The 14,700-nt window shown below is 44.6% G+C and overlaps 7 protein-coding genes across 8 annotated transcripts; 3 read left to right on the top strand and 4 right to left on the bottom strand.

The window, feature by feature from the left end:
* Positions 1-15: 15 nt before the first annotated feature.
* Positions 16-1,461, bottom strand: LOC6614775 (PI-PLC X domain-containing protein 2). 2 transcript variants are annotated; one of them, XM_002039158.2, is made up of 2 exons: positions 1,266-1,461; positions 16-1,207 (listed from the first exon to the last, which is right to left on the bottom strand). In XM_002039158.2, the coding sequence occupies exons 1-2, from the start codon at positions 1,339-1,341 to the stop codon at positions 297-299; spliced, it is 987 nt and encodes a 328-aa protein (XP_002039194.1). In that variant the 5' UTR covers positions 1,342-1,461; the 3' UTR covers positions 16-296. The 2 variants fall into 2 exon arrangements, with proteins under 2 accessions (XP_002039194.1, XP_032582943.1); XM_032727052.1 differs by having other exon boundaries at positions 16-1,212.
* Positions 1,462-1,866: 405 nt separating this feature from the next.
* Positions 1,867-3,374, top strand: LOC6614776 (pyridine nucleotide-disulfide oxidoreductase domain-containing protein 1). The gene has a single exon (XM_002039159.2). It carries the CDS (start codon positions 1,913-1,915, stop codon positions 3,329-3,331), a length of 1,419 nt encoding a protein of 472 aa, XP_002039195.2. The 5' UTR covers positions 1,867-1,912; the 3' UTR covers positions 3,332-3,374.
* On the bottom strand, positions 3,317-4,069 carry LOC6614777 (transcription initiation factor TFIID subunit 13). Its single transcript, XM_032716389.1, has 3 exons — positions 3,944-4,069; positions 3,538-3,880; positions 3,317-3,466 (listed from the first exon to the last, which is right to left on the bottom strand). The coding sequence occupies exons 1-3, from the start codon at positions 3,986-3,988 to the stop codon at positions 3,444-3,446; spliced, it is 411 nt and encodes a 136-aa protein (XP_032572280.1). The 5' UTR covers positions 3,989-4,069; the 3' UTR covers positions 3,317-3,443.
* Positions 4,070-4,291: 222 nt separating this feature from the next.
* LOC6614778 (protein nessun dorma) lies at positions 4,292-6,517 on the top strand. Its single transcript, XM_002039161.2, has 3 exons — positions 4,292-4,573; positions 4,643-6,143; positions 6,205-6,517. Exons 1-3 carry the CDS (start codon positions 4,429-4,431, stop codon positions 6,365-6,367), a joined length of 1,809 nt encoding a protein of 602 aa, XP_002039197.1. The 5' UTR covers positions 4,292-4,428; the 3' UTR covers positions 6,368-6,517.
* Positions 6,518-6,628: 111 nt separating this feature from the next.
* LOC6614779 (28S ribosomal protein S18b, mitochondrial) lies at positions 6,629-7,460 on the bottom strand. The gene is made up of 2 exons (XM_002039162.2): positions 7,078-7,460; positions 6,629-7,015 (listed from the first exon to the last, which is right to left on the bottom strand). Exons 1-2 carry the CDS (start codon positions 7,359-7,361, stop codon positions 6,685-6,687), a joined length of 615 nt encoding a protein of 204 aa, XP_002039198.1. The 5' UTR covers positions 7,362-7,460; the 3' UTR covers positions 6,629-6,684.
* A 603-nt stretch (positions 7,461-8,063) lies between these two features.
* LOC6614780 (transmembrane protein 189) lies at positions 8,064-13,394 on the top strand. Its single transcript, XM_002039163.2, has 6 exons — positions 8,064-8,427; positions 10,922-11,162; positions 11,661-11,872; positions 11,942-12,160; positions 12,221-12,390; positions 12,447-13,394. Exons 2-6 carry the CDS (start codon positions 10,925-10,927, stop codon positions 12,535-12,537), a joined length of 930 nt encoding a protein of 309 aa, XP_002039199.1. The 5' UTR covers positions 8,064-8,427; positions 10,922-10,924; the 3' UTR covers positions 12,538-13,394.
* Positions 13,395-13,417: 23 nt separating this feature from the next.
* Positions 13,418-14,492, bottom strand: LOC116800589. The gene has a single exon (XM_032716375.1). It carries the CDS (start codon positions 14,133-14,135, stop codon positions 13,452-13,454), a length of 684 nt encoding a protein of 227 aa, XP_032572266.1. The 5' UTR covers positions 14,136-14,492; the 3' UTR covers positions 13,418-13,451.
* Between the last annotated feature and the right edge of the window lie 208 nt (positions 14,493-14,700).

A 14,700-nucleotide genomic window follows, 5' to 3' on the forward strand; every position in this document is an offset into this window, starting at 1 on the left:
AAAAAAGACTACAAATAGTTTATCAAATAAATCACTAGCTTTAGTTGGTTTTTATATGATTTTCTGGTCTTACATAACTTAGTATCCAAATCATGCTTGTACGTAACTGACATAATAGTTTGCTCTGGCATTAAAATAATTATTTACTTCATTATCACCTCTTCGTAAGCTTATCACGGGTTTCGAAAAACTTTATGTCATGCGTTGTATTAACATCCAAATATTGGTTTATAAAAATATTAAAAGTCCCACAAGGGAATAACCAGGTGTTCCCTCTGCCTTTCCTGTGGAAATCTTCATCCTTGGGCCTCCTGCTTTTCCACGCTTTCAGTGGACTCCAGCTCCCTATCCCTTGCCAATTGCTCCAGTAGTTTTGTGTTCAGATCAACTACCCAATCGCAGAACTGTCCGTCCTTAAGGCTTACGAAGTCGGCCAGGAACACGTTTACCCTGGGCTCGTCCTTTGACTCGAAGGGACCTGGAATCTGTTCCTGAATCCAAGGCTGCAGCTTCTTGTCCACTCGCTTGGCTGTGCTCTTTAGGGTAAAGAAGAGCCGGAAGGCGATATAGCGACCAGTGGGCGTGATGAGGCACTGGGAGACATAACCCTGTTGGGGCTGTCGCGAAAGTAGGGAGTCCTCCAGAAAGGACTGCAGCTTCTTGACACTCGCTTTATTTGGCCATGGTGTGGGCCACGCGTAACTGGGCCAGAATCTCAGCGGCAGCGGAATGGGACATCGCCTGTAGATGATCACCACGCTGCGCTGCATTTCCAAACATCTATTCAGAGTGCAATCCTTGAGCGAACCATCCACCGTGGAGTACAGACGATGGGCGAAGAACTGGATCAGATCCTTGTGCAGCTGCTGGTGATAAGCCACTGTCATGGCGTAAAAGTGCTGCAGATCCAGGATTACCACCTCCTCTGGATGTGTGTCCACGAACTGGCGAATCTCCAAAAGCGGCTCGAAAATCTCCATGGCAAAGAGGCCATGGCAGTAGTAGAACTTATCATCCTTCTGGGCTATCCTTAGATCAAAGTACCGCACTCCCAACTCCAGTTGCTCCAGGGTCCCAGAAGATTGCGTCTTGCTCCAACGGCGCACGAAGCAGGGAAAGAAGCGATGCCACCGCCTAATCGAAGTTTCCGCATCTGGCGATAGTTCGGACTTGCTGTTTATGCCATAAGTCATCGAATTGTGGGAACCTATACTAGATTGAACACTCCTCAATTAATTCAGCTAGTGCGATGATCTCATCCGTACCTGGAATAGCCAGATTGATGACCGACAGATCGCGCAACTCGCTCGGCAGATCCCTCATCCAGTGATCCTTGGACATGGTGCCTCCTTGTCCTTTCTAATCCTTTCTATAAAGACATACACCGATTAAGTGTTGTTGATGTTGTTTCTGCCTATAAATAATCCATGGGCCTCGCAAGGGGGTTCTTTTAACCGTTGCGTAGTATATTTAGTGGGACTGCATTGTATTGTGGCATTTATAAAATACCAAAGCAGCTGATTTGAGTCCGCCAAACATTTACAGTTTTAAATGAACACCAAGTACAGTGGATACTGTATGACTGTAGCCACTTAGCTGAAACGGCGTATCTTTATAACTGCCGTTAACCACCAGCTCCCGAAAATCACATAAAATTTGAAAATATGTAAAAGTATATTTCGGCAGTAACATCTTAAAACCAATTGTATATATATTATAAACCACCCAAAGTACCAAAAATTTAAGCTTGGTATGTATTTGTTAAATTTATTATATCTTTTTAAGCCACTTGGTTTGTGAAAGTGTGATTTAAACTGAGGTTTCACTGTGTTGCTTTGGAATCAGCTGTTCAGTTTTTCACATTGCTATTTCGTTGTTTACTATTATTTCATCATAGCTATTCTCCCTGAGGATGTCGCGGGAGTGCGAGTTCCTGGTGGTCGGTGGGGGTATCGCTGGCGTCAGCTGCGCCGAATCCCTGGCCATCTGCCGACCCAATGCCTCCATTCTACTGCTCACGGAGTCCAGCATCGTGAAGAGTGTGACCAATTTGGTGCCGGTGGCTCGCTATCTGCACAAGTTCGACGTCCGGGAGCAGTATGTCACTGAAATGGGAGCTAGTTTCGAGACCCTAGTGGATCGACTGGATCACATCAACAGCAGCGAGCACTGCACCCGCACTAAAGCGGGTGTGGAGATCAAGTATCGCTATCTGTGCCTTTGTACCGGTGGAACACCCAAATTGTTCTCCGGCAAATGTGTAGATCCCCTTGTCATTGGCATTCGGGACACGGACTCTGTGCAGCTGCTGCAACGAAAGTTGGCGACAGCCAAGGATGTCCTGATCTTGGGCAATGGCGGCATTGCCAGTGAGTTGGCCTACGAGCTGAAGGATGTAAATGTCCACTGGGTGGTTAAAGATTCCCACATCTCGGCCACATTTGTGGATCCCGGAGCAGCCGAGTTTTTTCACATAGCCATGAATGAATGTAATGCGGAGGATTCCTCTCCGGTTGCAGCTATCAAGCGAATGCGGTACAGTGAAGTGCTGCCCAAGGAGCAGACTAACAACCATGGAGCTGCATTGGGTCCGGACTGGCAACGCACCGTCGACTTGAGTGGAGCACGTGAAGGGGGAGAGAAACGACTACCGAAGATCTATTACAAATCTCGCATAAACAGCGTCCAGGATCTCGCCGATGACGCAGGTGCTTTAGTCAAGTTGGAGCATGAGGATGGGAGCTTTGAGCAGTTGACCTGTGACTTTATTGTTTCCGCAACGGGAGTCTGGCCTAATACCGACTACACCTGTGATTCGCCACTTCAATTTTCCGACGATGGTGGCATATCGGTGGATGAAATGATGCGTACGAATCTGGTGGATGTCTTTGCGGCCGGTGATGTGTGCACGGCCAACTGGCCAGCCGCAATGCACTGGTTCCAGATGCGCCTGTGGACTCAGGCTCGCCAAATGGGCTCCATGGCGGGCAGGAGTATGGCGGCAGCCAGTGAAGGTGAAAGCGTATACCAGGATTTCTGCTTCGAGCTCTTTGGCCACGTAACCAAACTTTTCGGATATCCTGTTGTCCTGTTGGGACGCTTTAATGGTCAGGATTTGGGCAGGGACTACGAAATTCTGGTGCGCTGCACGAGAAATAAGGAATACATCAAGCTTGTGCTGCAGAATGGCAGACTACGGGGGGCAATGCTAATCGGCAACACTGATCTCGCAGAGACCTGCGAGAACCTCATCCTGAACGGCATTGATTTGGAGCCCTATGGCGATGATATTCTTAATCCCGACATTGACATTGAAGACTATTTTGATTAGTTTATTATGCGCTAGCTTAGACTATTAAAGACATTAAAAATAATTCGGATCTTGGAGCTAACTGCTAGGATTGGCTTATACCTGGATTTGGTGTTGCTTTTTTTGACCGCTGTCATTTGAGCTTGCCCTCTGTGCCTGGGAATTATTCGTTTAAATGGCGGATTAGATGAAGTTCTTGGGAAATGTCTAACTTTTGCAATACTCACCCACATACTTGATCTCATCGAAGGCCTTTCGCGCCTTTTTCAACTCCTCGTTCATGGTCAGAAGATCCTTCACCCTAGCGTACTTTCGGGGATCTTTGCGCACCAGGAAGATAATGTCCTCCACTTGAACGCGACCCGTTCGACCGATCTCCATTGCCCGGTGAGTGGTCTCAGCTATATACTCGATGACTAGATCTTCTAGCAGATCTACGGTTTCCGTGTATGGATTTTTGTCGTCTCCAAACCCGAACATCATGCAGCGCAGCTCCTTGCTGAATAGGCGCTTTCGTCCTGAGTTGGTAGCCACAAATTGGTCATCCTCCGCGTCGTCATCAAAGTTGAACTGAAAAAGGTGATTAGCTTAGAATCGGAGACATTGGAACTGGTGCTTATACTGTTTCCTTACATCACCGCCCTCGAAATTCTCCTCGGGCATGCTATTTGAGGCCATTGTGCTCAGATTTTAATTAAAACTTTGAATTTGTATACAAATGTTGTGTTTACGCGAGTAACACCGCATTGAATGAGCATTGTAATCGATACTTGCGGCACTGCTGGCGATAATTGGTTGAGAAAGTAGCTAATACTTAGACTAGCCAGAAATAGCTAGATTGCGAACTCAAATTTCATATATCTGAGCTTGTCAACAAAACTAAATATTTGGGTTCATAATCACATATAAATAAATGGTGAATTTATTCAAAACCATAATAATTACATCTTAAAATATAAGCTGCTTAAATTATAGCCACGAGTGAAGAGGTAGCCAAACTCAAAGCATGGTTGCACAGTGCGATAACGCCGTCCGAAGAATCGTTATCGAAGCCTTTGCTTGCACACGCATTTCAAAAATTTTTATAAACGAACACATAGTTCATTTAAAAGGAGAAAATGGAAGTGTTTACCTTCGAGAAATCGTACTTGGAGCGCCTAAAAGAAGCGGAGGCTGTGCTTTCGTGGGAGGGAGCCGTGATGCCCGCATCCCAGGTTCGATCGGAGTGGAAATCATACGTCGAATTAAAAATTGAGCCTGCAGGTAAGCCACCCACACACACTCGTGCACAAAAGGCAACTATATATATATGTATACTATTTGGATATTTAGGATGGCAGGCAATTTGGAAAATTCCACGCGTTATTTGCGAGGATTTGAAACTGCGCTATCCGACCATTGTTTACGGCTACGTGGAGCAGGTGATCTTTGACGAGCTAAAGGCGGTATTTGTGGTGACAGCCGTGCAGGATAACGATGTCCACCTGCCGGAGAGTAATGAAGTATCGTTGGTGGAGCTGTGGCCCACTGCGCAGCAGGAGAACAGCGCTCTAAATGTGGATACCACCGCTGAATGCATCGATCGCTTGCGGTTCTTCTATACGAATGTGTGGATGCCTTGGGACAAGGACTACGACGATGATCGCGACTGGGTGCAACAGCATCTGCAGGCTCGTATCCAACTAGTGTGCGATCTCAGCAAGAACCGACTGCCCCGTCCACTGGCCCTGCGCATGCGCACCCTGCTCGCCGAAGCCAAATACATTCAGCAGCGTCTGGACTTCCTGGAACTGGATCTCAGCGATGCCGAGAGCGACGACGAGGCAGTGGAACTCAATGACAGCGCAGCAGAGCCCGCTAGAAAGCAATCTAAAGCGGGCAGTGCCAATGGCAGTCTTAATGTGTCCAGTCTGCCGGTTACGGATCTGATGTGCCTGCATCTGCGCATGGCCATCATAAGGAGCGAGTTCGAGATCCTCGAAAATCCTGAAATGAGGCGCGCCTACAGCGAGCTGCAGTCTAACAGCCTCAAGCGGCTTCGCTGCTCCTCAGGAAGAACCAGACAATCGGAGGATCTCTTGGTAGAGCGGAATCCCATAAGCCATGTGGTAACCTTGCCGGGAAAACTGCAGCAGCAGATGGAACTGCTGAAGCTGGCCCAGACACTGGTCAAGCCGGAATCGCAAGTGCAGCTGTCCAATACGCTGCAGGATGTCCTGAGCATCTGTCAGAGCAACGATGATATTCTACTTTCGCCTGGCGAGCATACAATCAAATTCTTGGAGCACCTCAACGATAATGGCAGCCTAAGGGGACTCACTCAGCCGGAAGCCATACTAAGTCCCGCTGCAGATCTTTCCCTGCTGCCTGTGGTGCGCTCGAGCGATGAGGATAGCACCCTGCTGGTCATTGATGGCGACTATACATTGTCCGATTTGGTTTTGGATTGTCGCCATGTCCGTAGAGGGATCCTGCTGCGCAACGGAACGTTGACCATGCGAGGGTGTCGCTTGCTGGGCGATGGGAGCTCCAGCACCCAGGAGGGTATTGTCTGCATGCCAGGCGCCAGCGTGGAGCTCAAAAGTTGCCTAATTGAAAACTTTGCTGTGGGTTTATCGATGCGACCGAATTCTAGCGCTGAGCTGGGAAGCGCCCAGTTTAAAACATGCAAGACCGGACTGGAGTTGCTGGAGAAATCCGCATCGGTTAATCTGCAGGGTAGCAAGTGCAGTTTTGAGAACTGTGCTTTAGGAATGCTGGCCGATGGTTTCGTATTGGGAGAGCAAAGAACGGAGAAAGTGCTGGTTCTAAACAAATTCAGCGAACTTCAGCGGTAAATGAAAATACGTTGTTTTTACACGTAAAAAATTTTAACTAATATTCTTCTTTTTTAGTTACAACGAGGACAACTTGCTGGGTAATTGCAGCTTTTACAACTGCAAGAAAAATGTGCGAGTTTTCAACGAATCTGGTCAGCTGCTGGCTCAGCGATCGCATCAACAATTCCTTGAGGACGAACTCGGGGGGGAGAACAAGGAGAACATTCAAATGGTCTAGGGTACATTGTGTACACATCGTGTTTATAAATTAAAACTTAGCGCTAACCGAAAAACCTATTGATATGCGTCAATAAAAATTATGGGCAAACTTTTTAGTCCAGTGTTTCGATCTTGCAAGTTCGTTGGATGTCCTCTTCTCTAAACCTTACATATCTGTTTTAATTCTTTTTAAAGTTAGTTATGTATTAATATATATTCCACCGATTCAGACCGTCTTCCAGAAAATACTTCCTTTAACACATAAATACTCCGAACAATATCCTGAATTTGTTTACAGTAATTTCTTTTAATAAAAACAAGTTAATCATCAGTTGGTTAAGCTTTTTGCTTCTGCTCCTGGCCGTAGTACTCGTCGTAATCATACTCCCTGAATGGCACATCGTATGTAAGGTAGCCGGAGTCGCGGGCTTGCTGAACGGCGACCATTAGACGTAGGTGGCTCTTTTGACACAGGCCTGTCTTTGAGTAGCTGAGGACGTCTCCGCTGTGGGGCGATATGAACTGCTCCAGGAGCTCCGTGTTGCGGTAGTCCAGCACCAGGTACTCATCACGGCAAATGGGACAGGGGTTTCCGGTGCTGATGCGGTTCTGGCGGATGCACGTCTTGCGTGTTTTGCGCGGCGCATACATGCCCTTGTGGTTGCGCCTAAAGAGATTGGATGCGGATGCAATGGATGTTTTCACGTGTATGCCTTCAGTTTGACTTACCGATACTGCGTCCACACAAAGTCCTCGCCGTAGGTTTGCTTGTAAGCGGCGCTCTTCAAGTATCGAATCGAGGTCTCCACCGGTATTGCCTTGCTGCGATCCTTCGGGTCCGGCGCGGTACCACTAGCGTTATCCTCGCCTTCGCCCTCGTTGGCAGCCGCATCATTTTCTTCAGTAGAAGACTCCGCCTTGCATCTCAAGGCGCTGGCCGTGTGAAGAGCTCCCCGGCTATTCCTGGTAATGTTGGCCAGTCCACTGTAAATCCCACGTGCAATCGGCAACATTTTAATTGGTAAAACCCGAAGTTACTTCAAAAAATTCAGAAGCGACGTAACAAGGTAAGTTCCGTGCAGCCGGCGGATCAGCTGTTTTCCGACAAGCTGGCAACGCCGGCCAGGTGTCGACTATCGATACACTCAGGGGCGGACCATCTCTCACTGGGGTATTCCCCGACCAAAGTTTATTTTGATAATTATTATTTTCATATAAACTTAAACTTTGATTGTTCCTATCTAAAGGCTGCCCAGACTGGAAACATTTTCATAGAATTTATAAGATATTCACCATATTAATAAGCTAGAAGGGTTCAGCAGCTATAGAAGTGTCGGCATTACCCTTAACATATTTCAAGTCAATTTTTTATCAAATGTTCAATCTCTTTAAAATAGAAACCAATATAACGCTATTGAAGGTTGCGGTTGTAGTTTTAAATTTCTTAATCATAATGGGCATTTGCTTAACAGTCAAAATTTAAATATTTTTAACAACGACGAAAGGACTAAAGTTAGAGACTGTGGCGTTTGAAACCGCTAAAATCAACGGTGAGTAGAGCAACATGGCCGAAACCAAACCCCAAATGGCCTCCCAAGCTAACGGTAAAGGCCGACACACACGCTGATACCCACACATATGCGACTTTGGGGCATGAATGAAAATGGCTGCGCCGTACGATTCGGTTTTCCCGTTAGTTTAGTTTCTTTCGGAATTTACTGTTGCAAAGTAGCGGTACTATTACTGCAGCTCCCGCGCCCGCGTGTGTGTGTGTGCGAGAGTGCGCGGCGTGCGTGTGTGTGTGTGAGTGATTGTACGGTGGGGCAGCCTTAAATCACGTGCATACAAAAACCGAATGAAAAAAGCACGGCATTTATTTACATTTGGATGCCACCATAAAAAATAGAGCGCCGACGCCTGGGTTCGCTGTAAATCGACGTTAGTGAATGCCTAACAATTCCTTGCGTGTGCACATGTTTTTGGTCCCAATCAATACTTGGCAGATGGTCATTTAGATTTAATTGTTGCAAGAAATAGGCCTCGAGCGCCGACAATAACAAAAGAAACACCGGCGAAGCGGTGAGTAATTTTCGCTTGCCTTAAAAATAGAGCCGATTGCAGGTTTTCTTATCAATTTGCGAAAAGTCGCGACAACAAATAAACGGGGCTATAAATACCGCTATGCCAACTACAAATGTTTAAAACAAGAGCGCAGTTGGGGCGGGCATACAAAAGCTGGTGGCTTTGTCACCCGAAACGAAAAGGGTGGACCTTTTTCGAACAACCTGCCTTTGGAAAACGAAACCAACTTTCCCATTTGGAGTGTCTTTTCGCGCATTTCGTGTAATAAATTGTTCCTTTCCTGCGGCGCCACTACGAAAATCGTGATTACGCTGTGCCAAATTATTACCTGTTGGCTGTGTGCCCTTTTTTATGCCTTTCGCTTGCAAACAAACGAATAATTAGCAAGGTGGACAGCTCGAAGGTCGGATTCTCTGTTCTTACGAAAACAAATTTTGGAAAAACTTCTAGTGTTCATTGGGTTTTTAGTGCAAAATCGCTTGAAAAACTGACTAAAGTAACATATATAATTATTCAAATGGAGCCATAAATTTAATAACATATTTTTATATTTTTTTAATTCTCCCAATGTTGTGTAAGTACGATATTAATAGACGTCATATATACATATGACATATTTAAAAGAAACGACCAAACGATATTAGTTGACACCGAACATACATTTTCATTGAAAATTGGTGTAAGAAGGAAATTTTTGTTTTTTCTTTTGGTTAGTGGAATAAAACTGTATTGACAAACTAGTTGAAGGAACTCATTGGTTACAGGGTATCTAGTACAGGCGTGGGCGTCCCTGAAGTCGGCGCCAAAGAACTTAGTTGTCGGCATTCTCACATTCATTTGGGTTCCTCCGCTTAGCACCGCCCACCACCCCCAATCGCTACACTTCCACCCACAGCTCCAGGAGTTGGCATGTTTTTTTTTACACCCGCTATTGTAGAGTAAAGGGTATGCTAGATTCGTTGAGAATACAAATTTACCTGACCCTTTGAAGTATATATTCCTTGAAAGCAACTTTACCCTCATATCAAAGTTGACTCCAAGGGGCGCTTCAAATATACCTTATAAGGAATTATAAGAGCTAAACATTTGAGATATCTAATTGTACTATTCTTTAAAAAATTTTAAGCAATAATAAACGTCTGATCCTCTCAAGTAACGTTCGCAATTAATGGACAACGGGTATCTAATAGTCGAGGCACTTGACCACAGCGTTCTCCCTAGTTGAAATTTGAATCAGCGCTCTACTGGGTTCACTCCGTCCGTCTGTTTATCCTGGCCGTTGCACGTCACCTGGGAATGTTTGCGTTTCGCTGCTGGACGTATTGGAACTCAACCGTCACATTACAGGTCCTGTCCTCGCGTCCCTCGAGACTCCTGGATTCGGAAACATTAGTGGCAAGGAATATATGGGCACGCGTGTTTCGGCCAATGAAGTTCGGCTCATGGAGCATTGGAACAGTTAATTTGTGTAATATTTCCGATTGGGATAATTTGTGTAATTGCGGGCGCGTTTGTCAATTTCAATTAGTTAGTATTCACTGGAAAAACAACGGCAATCAATAGGCAAGTGCTTTCTAGTTCAAGAGGGAACGATTTCTGGTAAATTTCATTTATATGGCAAATTATGTTAATGGGTGCGACAAATTTGTTACTATTAACATTTGTCAGCACTATTCTTGTTCTTATCGAGGTTGTAATTTCTGTAGATAGTATATCTCGAGGTGTAAAGGACACATTAGTTTACTTTAAATAAGATTATTATGAACCTATTTCATGCGCAAGTGAGACTTTGTTTGTTGTACACGTTTCCCGCCCACATATCGTGTTTGAACCCATTTGTGAGCGAGCAGTGAGCCATCAACTATAAAGCACCGAATAACAAAGAAACAAATAAGCTGCTAAAAATATAATCCCAATATAAGCCCATCGCGTTTATCAACCTACCCAAAAAAAAAGGAGCTGGATAGCCTTCACAACAATTTAAATACCAATTTGCCTAATTAAGGCACCTCCAGACCGCGCCTCCGCCCATGACAACTCAACTCAACTTAGCTTCTGGTGGTCCCCGCAGACAGGGCGTAAGTCCAAAATATTGCGTGACCAGTCGTTTGGGAGCTAAAAGGGGTGGGAGTCGGTGCAGCTGGAGGTAATGACATCAACGGACGCCGCAACATGCTGGGATCCCTGACCAGAGGTCATCGGTTGAAGCTACGCGACGGTGGTCCCTTAGTTGCGCTGCAGCCAAGGCTGGTTGTTTTCAAAAACATTTTAATGATTTAAATATATAGATATATATATTTGATGCCCACGTGGTCATCAATTATGTAGGGGCGACCAATTGATCCAGATGCCATTATTCACAGGCAATCAAATACGGTGGCCTGACATTGAATTCAGCCGTTGCATTGAATTCAATCAGTCAGGAACGGTCATCAAGGCCTCCCAGTTGTTTTCTCCGCTCGACTCCTGTTCTAAACTCCTCCATCCGCAGACGATGACGGCCAAGAGCGATATGGATATTCTGGCCAACTCCATGTACGAGGACGACCCCAATGGCAACCTAGCGCCCGCCACCACCAAGGATCAGGAATCAGTCGAGCCGGAGGAGCTGAAGGTCACGCCCGCTGGCACCAAAGCAACTTCCCCCAACTCGGCGACCTTAGTTTCGACTTCTCCGCGCTGGGGTCCCCAGAATAAGGGCGCCCAGGAACTAGCCTTGTTGTACAGTCCAGGTGAGCAGTTCCCACGGATTATAAGCTGTTATGAGAATGTTACCAGAAGGTGAACTAGAATGTTTTGGTCCGATAATTAAAAAAGAAGCAGACTGCTTTAAGGTAATGTCCGATTATATATCTATAAAATATTTTCCCTAAATGTCCTAAACAACATATTTCTAAAGAATTCAGCCATATATTTAATACAGTCGTCTGTAAATTAATTCCTTAGCTTGTTTAAGCGAGCGCACTTGTATGTTATAACTTTTATATCTCACTTCCTTTGCCTAAGTAGTGGGTATATGATAGCGAGGCAATCATATGGGCTTCTGTAAAAAGTATATAACAGGAACCGACCGTCCGTCTGTACGTTTAGAGTGCAATCTCTGAAATCTCAGCTTGCATATTTCCATGTCGCTTTCACTTTCTTTACCTCAGCAATGGGTATATGATAGTCGAGACACTATATTACATAAAGAATTCTTGGATTTTTTACTTAAAATTTTATTTCAACAGGAAAACGAGCCCAGGAAATCATTTGCGTCTACACCTGCATTGGCCTTATGATCATTAACCTAGCCCTGATTGTTAGACACTTGCGATTGGAGCGGATTAGTGTCGCCTTTCTGTCCGCCCTGTGCGGCATTATAACGGCCGACTTTGCTTCCGGCTTGGTTCACTGGGCGGCAGACACCTGGGGATCGGTGGACATACCCATGATTGGAAAGGTAAGCCAAATGTACATCGGGGATCTAATGTGATAAATGATACAAGTCATATATTTTCAACTCTTCTAGAACTTCCTGCGACCCTTTCGCGAGCATCATCTGGATCCCACATCCATAACGCGACACGATTTCATTGAGACAAATGGCGACAACTTTATGGTTGGCATACCAATTCTCGGCTACTTGGCCCACTATTTCTACATCAGGACGCCCAGCGAGATACAGCAGCACTTCGGCTGGATAGCCTATGTGTTCCTCTGCTCCATATTCGTGGCCATGACCAATCAGGTATATCGAAATGTTTTCTCACGACTGCTAGAACTTAAAACGTATTCTAATACCCGAAAGATACACAAGTGGTCGCATACCTATTGGGGATTGCCGAGGTGGGTCCTGTTACTCCAGAGCTGTCACATCATCCTGCCACGCAAGCATCATCGCATCCATCACGTGGCGCCCCATGAGACCTACTTTTGCATCACCACCGGATGGCTGAACTGGCCACTGGAACGCATCAGGTACGGCCCTCTATCAAATTGACTCTCATGGTTATAATAGCTATGCATTCGATTAGATTCTGGTCAACATTCGAGCTCATCATCGAGCATTTTACGGGCCTCAAGCCCCGCGATGACGACCTGAAGTGGGCCAAGAAACTCACATAGTTTCGCTGCCCAGCGACTGTATATAGGTAACTTGGACCAAAGCAGCCTTCAATTGCTGAATGTCACCTTCAAATGTTTTCATACAATCGCAATGTCTTGCAGAATAAGGTAGCTTTAAATGAGACAAGATTGCATACATACTTATAAGGTTAATGGCATAGTTCTCAGTTGCATGTTTGTTAAAAATAGTTTATTATCTTAGTTTAAGTTCGTGTTTTTTAAATACCATATTACTATTGTACACCTGCACACACTCGCACAACTGAGCGCATAAACTAATTGATCTCGCCACAGATTGATCGTACTACGAGTGAGCCTTAAGTATACCTAAATAATAAATTGAACATTTTACTAACTATTGAGCACACGCTTGCCTGAAAAATTTTTAAAGATTTACACAAAATAATATTACTCGATAATAACATATGTAAGCTAGGCGAGCAACTGATTTTCCGAAACAAAAACACATTTTAGTACCGTCTACAAACGCTGGTTATCAATGGCTATAAAGTGAATAAATTTATTTACAACATATACATTCAAAAGATAATTAAATTAGGCGCTGTATGCAATCAAATAAGTGACTTAACCTTTGCCTTAAAACGTTTTTATAGCATAAACTCTTCTGAAGAAGCGAATTCTGTTATAGTTGGCACACTTTTAGTGGCGAGTGTTAGTCATTGTAAGAGACCACTTTACTTTCAAAATGTTTTTCATTTCATTAACAAGAATTGAGAGTAATCGGCGAATCGAAGAGGCTATTTGCTTATATCATTTGAGGTGTTGTTGCACAACGCTGTAATTCTAAGAAGGCAATATTCTTTGTGATCTGAGAAAATAAATCGATAAGCTTAAAATCTTTTATTTATTTATGCGTACAGCTTGCCATACAAATATTTCAAAAATAAAAGGCATCAAGTTTTGGTAGCCTTGTTCACGTTCCTTTGGAGCTTATCTCTCTTCTTTTGGGCATCTCTCTCCCGGGCCTTTGTCCACATGGCGATCTTCTGCCGGGTGCGTTCCTCGTGTACAGCCACCTCCATTTCGGCACGGGATTGGTACTGTCTTACCTGGGACTCGTTGTGGAGGAAGAAGGGTCTGCAGCTCCTGCGCATCCAGCTTTTGCAGTTGGCGGCTCTATTTATTTTCTTTTTTTGGGGTGAAACGGGTGGAGCTTCCTGGGTTTCCGGTTTTGGAAGCTCGACTTCCTTTAATTTTATGTTTCGGCGCTTCATTCGACACAAGAGAACGAAAAGAATAGCGATTGCGCAGAGGGCTAGCAATAGACCCACCAATTTCCCTGGATCGAGACCCTCCTCCCCCTCATCCAGATCATCTAAGTCATCCAGGTCATCCAACTCATCCCCCTCCTCATCCTCTTCCGCCACTTCCTTGCCCAATGCCCTCTTGAGCCGATGGCAATCCAGGACGGTCATGGCTTCCACATCCGCCTTATAGACAACAGGGGCATTGTCTTGACCCCAATTGGGCAATGTATTAGTTTTGAAGAGATCCCGACATTTGGAGTATACCTGGACCATCCATTTCTGGCACTCAGGCCTATTGATATCGACTTGGCAAATCGGATTCATAATCATTGAAATAGGCAGAAAAAAGGTTTTTTTGAGCAGTTGATTACATTTTAATATCCCACTTGGTTTTGTAAAAAAATTGTATTAATTTTAAATTTTCTTTATTTACTCTGAATTACTAGCTAAAATCCTTTTCATAGCTTTAGTTGGCGCTGAGCCTGATCATCATTCAACCAAGACAAGTGAGCCATCGTAAAGTCTACAAAAGAACAAATTTCCATTCAGCATTCAATTCTTTAAAAAGAAGCATAGAAATGTGTACCTACATATAGATGTATATTACTGTGAAGGTACGTCCTATGAGTGACTAAGGCGCACCAACCAAAAAAATTACGCTATTTCTATTAGTATACCCCGATCCCTTGTTGGCCCCGTCCATTTAACAATCACCAACCACAAAAAGAAATTTAAAAATTTGTCTGGCATATCGATAGAAATTTGTAATAAATACAATAAAACAAAAGAACCACCACAACAGAAATATATAGTCAATAGACTCCTGCGAAGCATTGAGCGATACCCCGATACCCAAAAAGTTTGAAGAGGTCTACAAAGATTATTATCGGAAAAC

Source organism: Drosophila sechellia, chromosome 2L (genome assembly GCF_004382195.2).
Source record: "Drosophila sechellia strain sech25 chromosome 2L, ASM438219v1, whole genome shotgun sequence".
Classification (NCBI taxonomy): domain Eukaryota; kingdom Metazoa; phylum Arthropoda; class Insecta; order Diptera; family Drosophilidae; genus Drosophila; species Drosophila sechellia.

What these genes read in the sequence shown, in the direction of transcription:
- LOC6614775 (XM_002039158.2), bottom strand. Translation starts at nt 1,341, where the DNA reads ATGTCCAAGGATCACTGGATGAGGGATCTGCCGAGCGAGTTGCGCGAT. An exon ending in CATCAATCTGGCTATTCCAG is followed by an intron (nt 1,208 to 1,265) that starts GTACGGATGAGA and finishes AATCTAGTATAG; the next exon opens with GTTCCCACAATTCGATGACT.
- LOC6614776 (XM_002039159.2), top strand. Translation starts at nt 1,913, where the DNA reads ATGTCGCGGGAGTGCGAGTTCCTGGTGGTCGGTGGGGGTATCGCTGGC.
- LOC6614777 (XM_032716389.1), bottom strand. Translation starts at nt 3,988, where the DNA reads ATGGCCTCAAATAGCATGCCCGAGGAGAATTTCGAGGGCGGTGAT. An exon ending in AGAATTTCGAGGGCGGTGAT is followed by an intron (nt 3,881 to 3,943) that starts GTAAGGAAACAG and finishes CACCTTTTTCAG; the next exon opens with TTCAACTTTGATGACGACGC. An exon ending in CGATGAGATCAAGTATGTGG is followed by an intron (nt 3,467 to 3,537) that starts GTGAGTATTGCA and finishes AATAATTCCCAG; the next exon opens with GCACAGAGGGCAAGCTCAAA.
- LOC6614778 (XM_002039161.2), top strand. Translation starts at nt 4,429, where the DNA reads ATGGAAGTGTTTACCTTCGAGAAATCGTACTTGGAGCGCCTAAAAGAA. An exon ending in ATTAAAAATTGAGCCTGCAG is followed by an intron (nt 4,574 to 4,642) that starts GTAAGCCACCCA and finishes TTGGATATTTAG; the next exon opens with GATGGCAGGCAATTTGGAAA. An exon ending in AAATTCAGCGAACTTCAGCG is followed by an intron (nt 6,144 to 6,204) that starts GTAAATGAAAAT and finishes CTTCTTTTTTAG; the next exon opens with TTACAACGAGGACAACTTGC.
- LOC6614779 (XM_002039162.2), bottom strand. Translation starts at nt 7,361, where the DNA reads ATGTTGCCGATTGCACGTGGGATTTACAGTGGACTGGCCAACATTACC. An exon ending in TTTGTGTGGACGCAGTATCG is followed by an intron (nt 7,016 to 7,077) that starts GTAAGTCAAACT and finishes CAATCTCTTTAG; the next exon opens with GCGCAACCACAAGGGCATGT.
- LOC6614780 (XM_002039163.2), top strand. Translation starts at nt 10,925, where the DNA reads ATGACGGCCAAGAGCGATATGGATATTCTGGCCAACTCCATGTACGAG. An exon ending in AGCCTTGTTGTACAGTCCAG is followed by an intron (nt 11,163 to 11,660) that starts GTGAGCAGTTCC and finishes TTATTTCAACAG; the next exon opens with GAAAACGAGCCCAGGAAATC. An exon ending in TCGTGGCCATGACCAATCAG is followed by an intron (nt 12,161 to 12,220) that starts GTATATCGAAAT and finishes AATACCCGAAAG; the next exon opens with ATACACAAGTGGTCGCATAC.
- LOC116800589 (XM_032716375.1), bottom strand. Translation starts at nt 14,135, where the DNA reads ATGATTATGAATCCGATTTGCCAAGTCGATATCAATAGGCCTGAGTGC.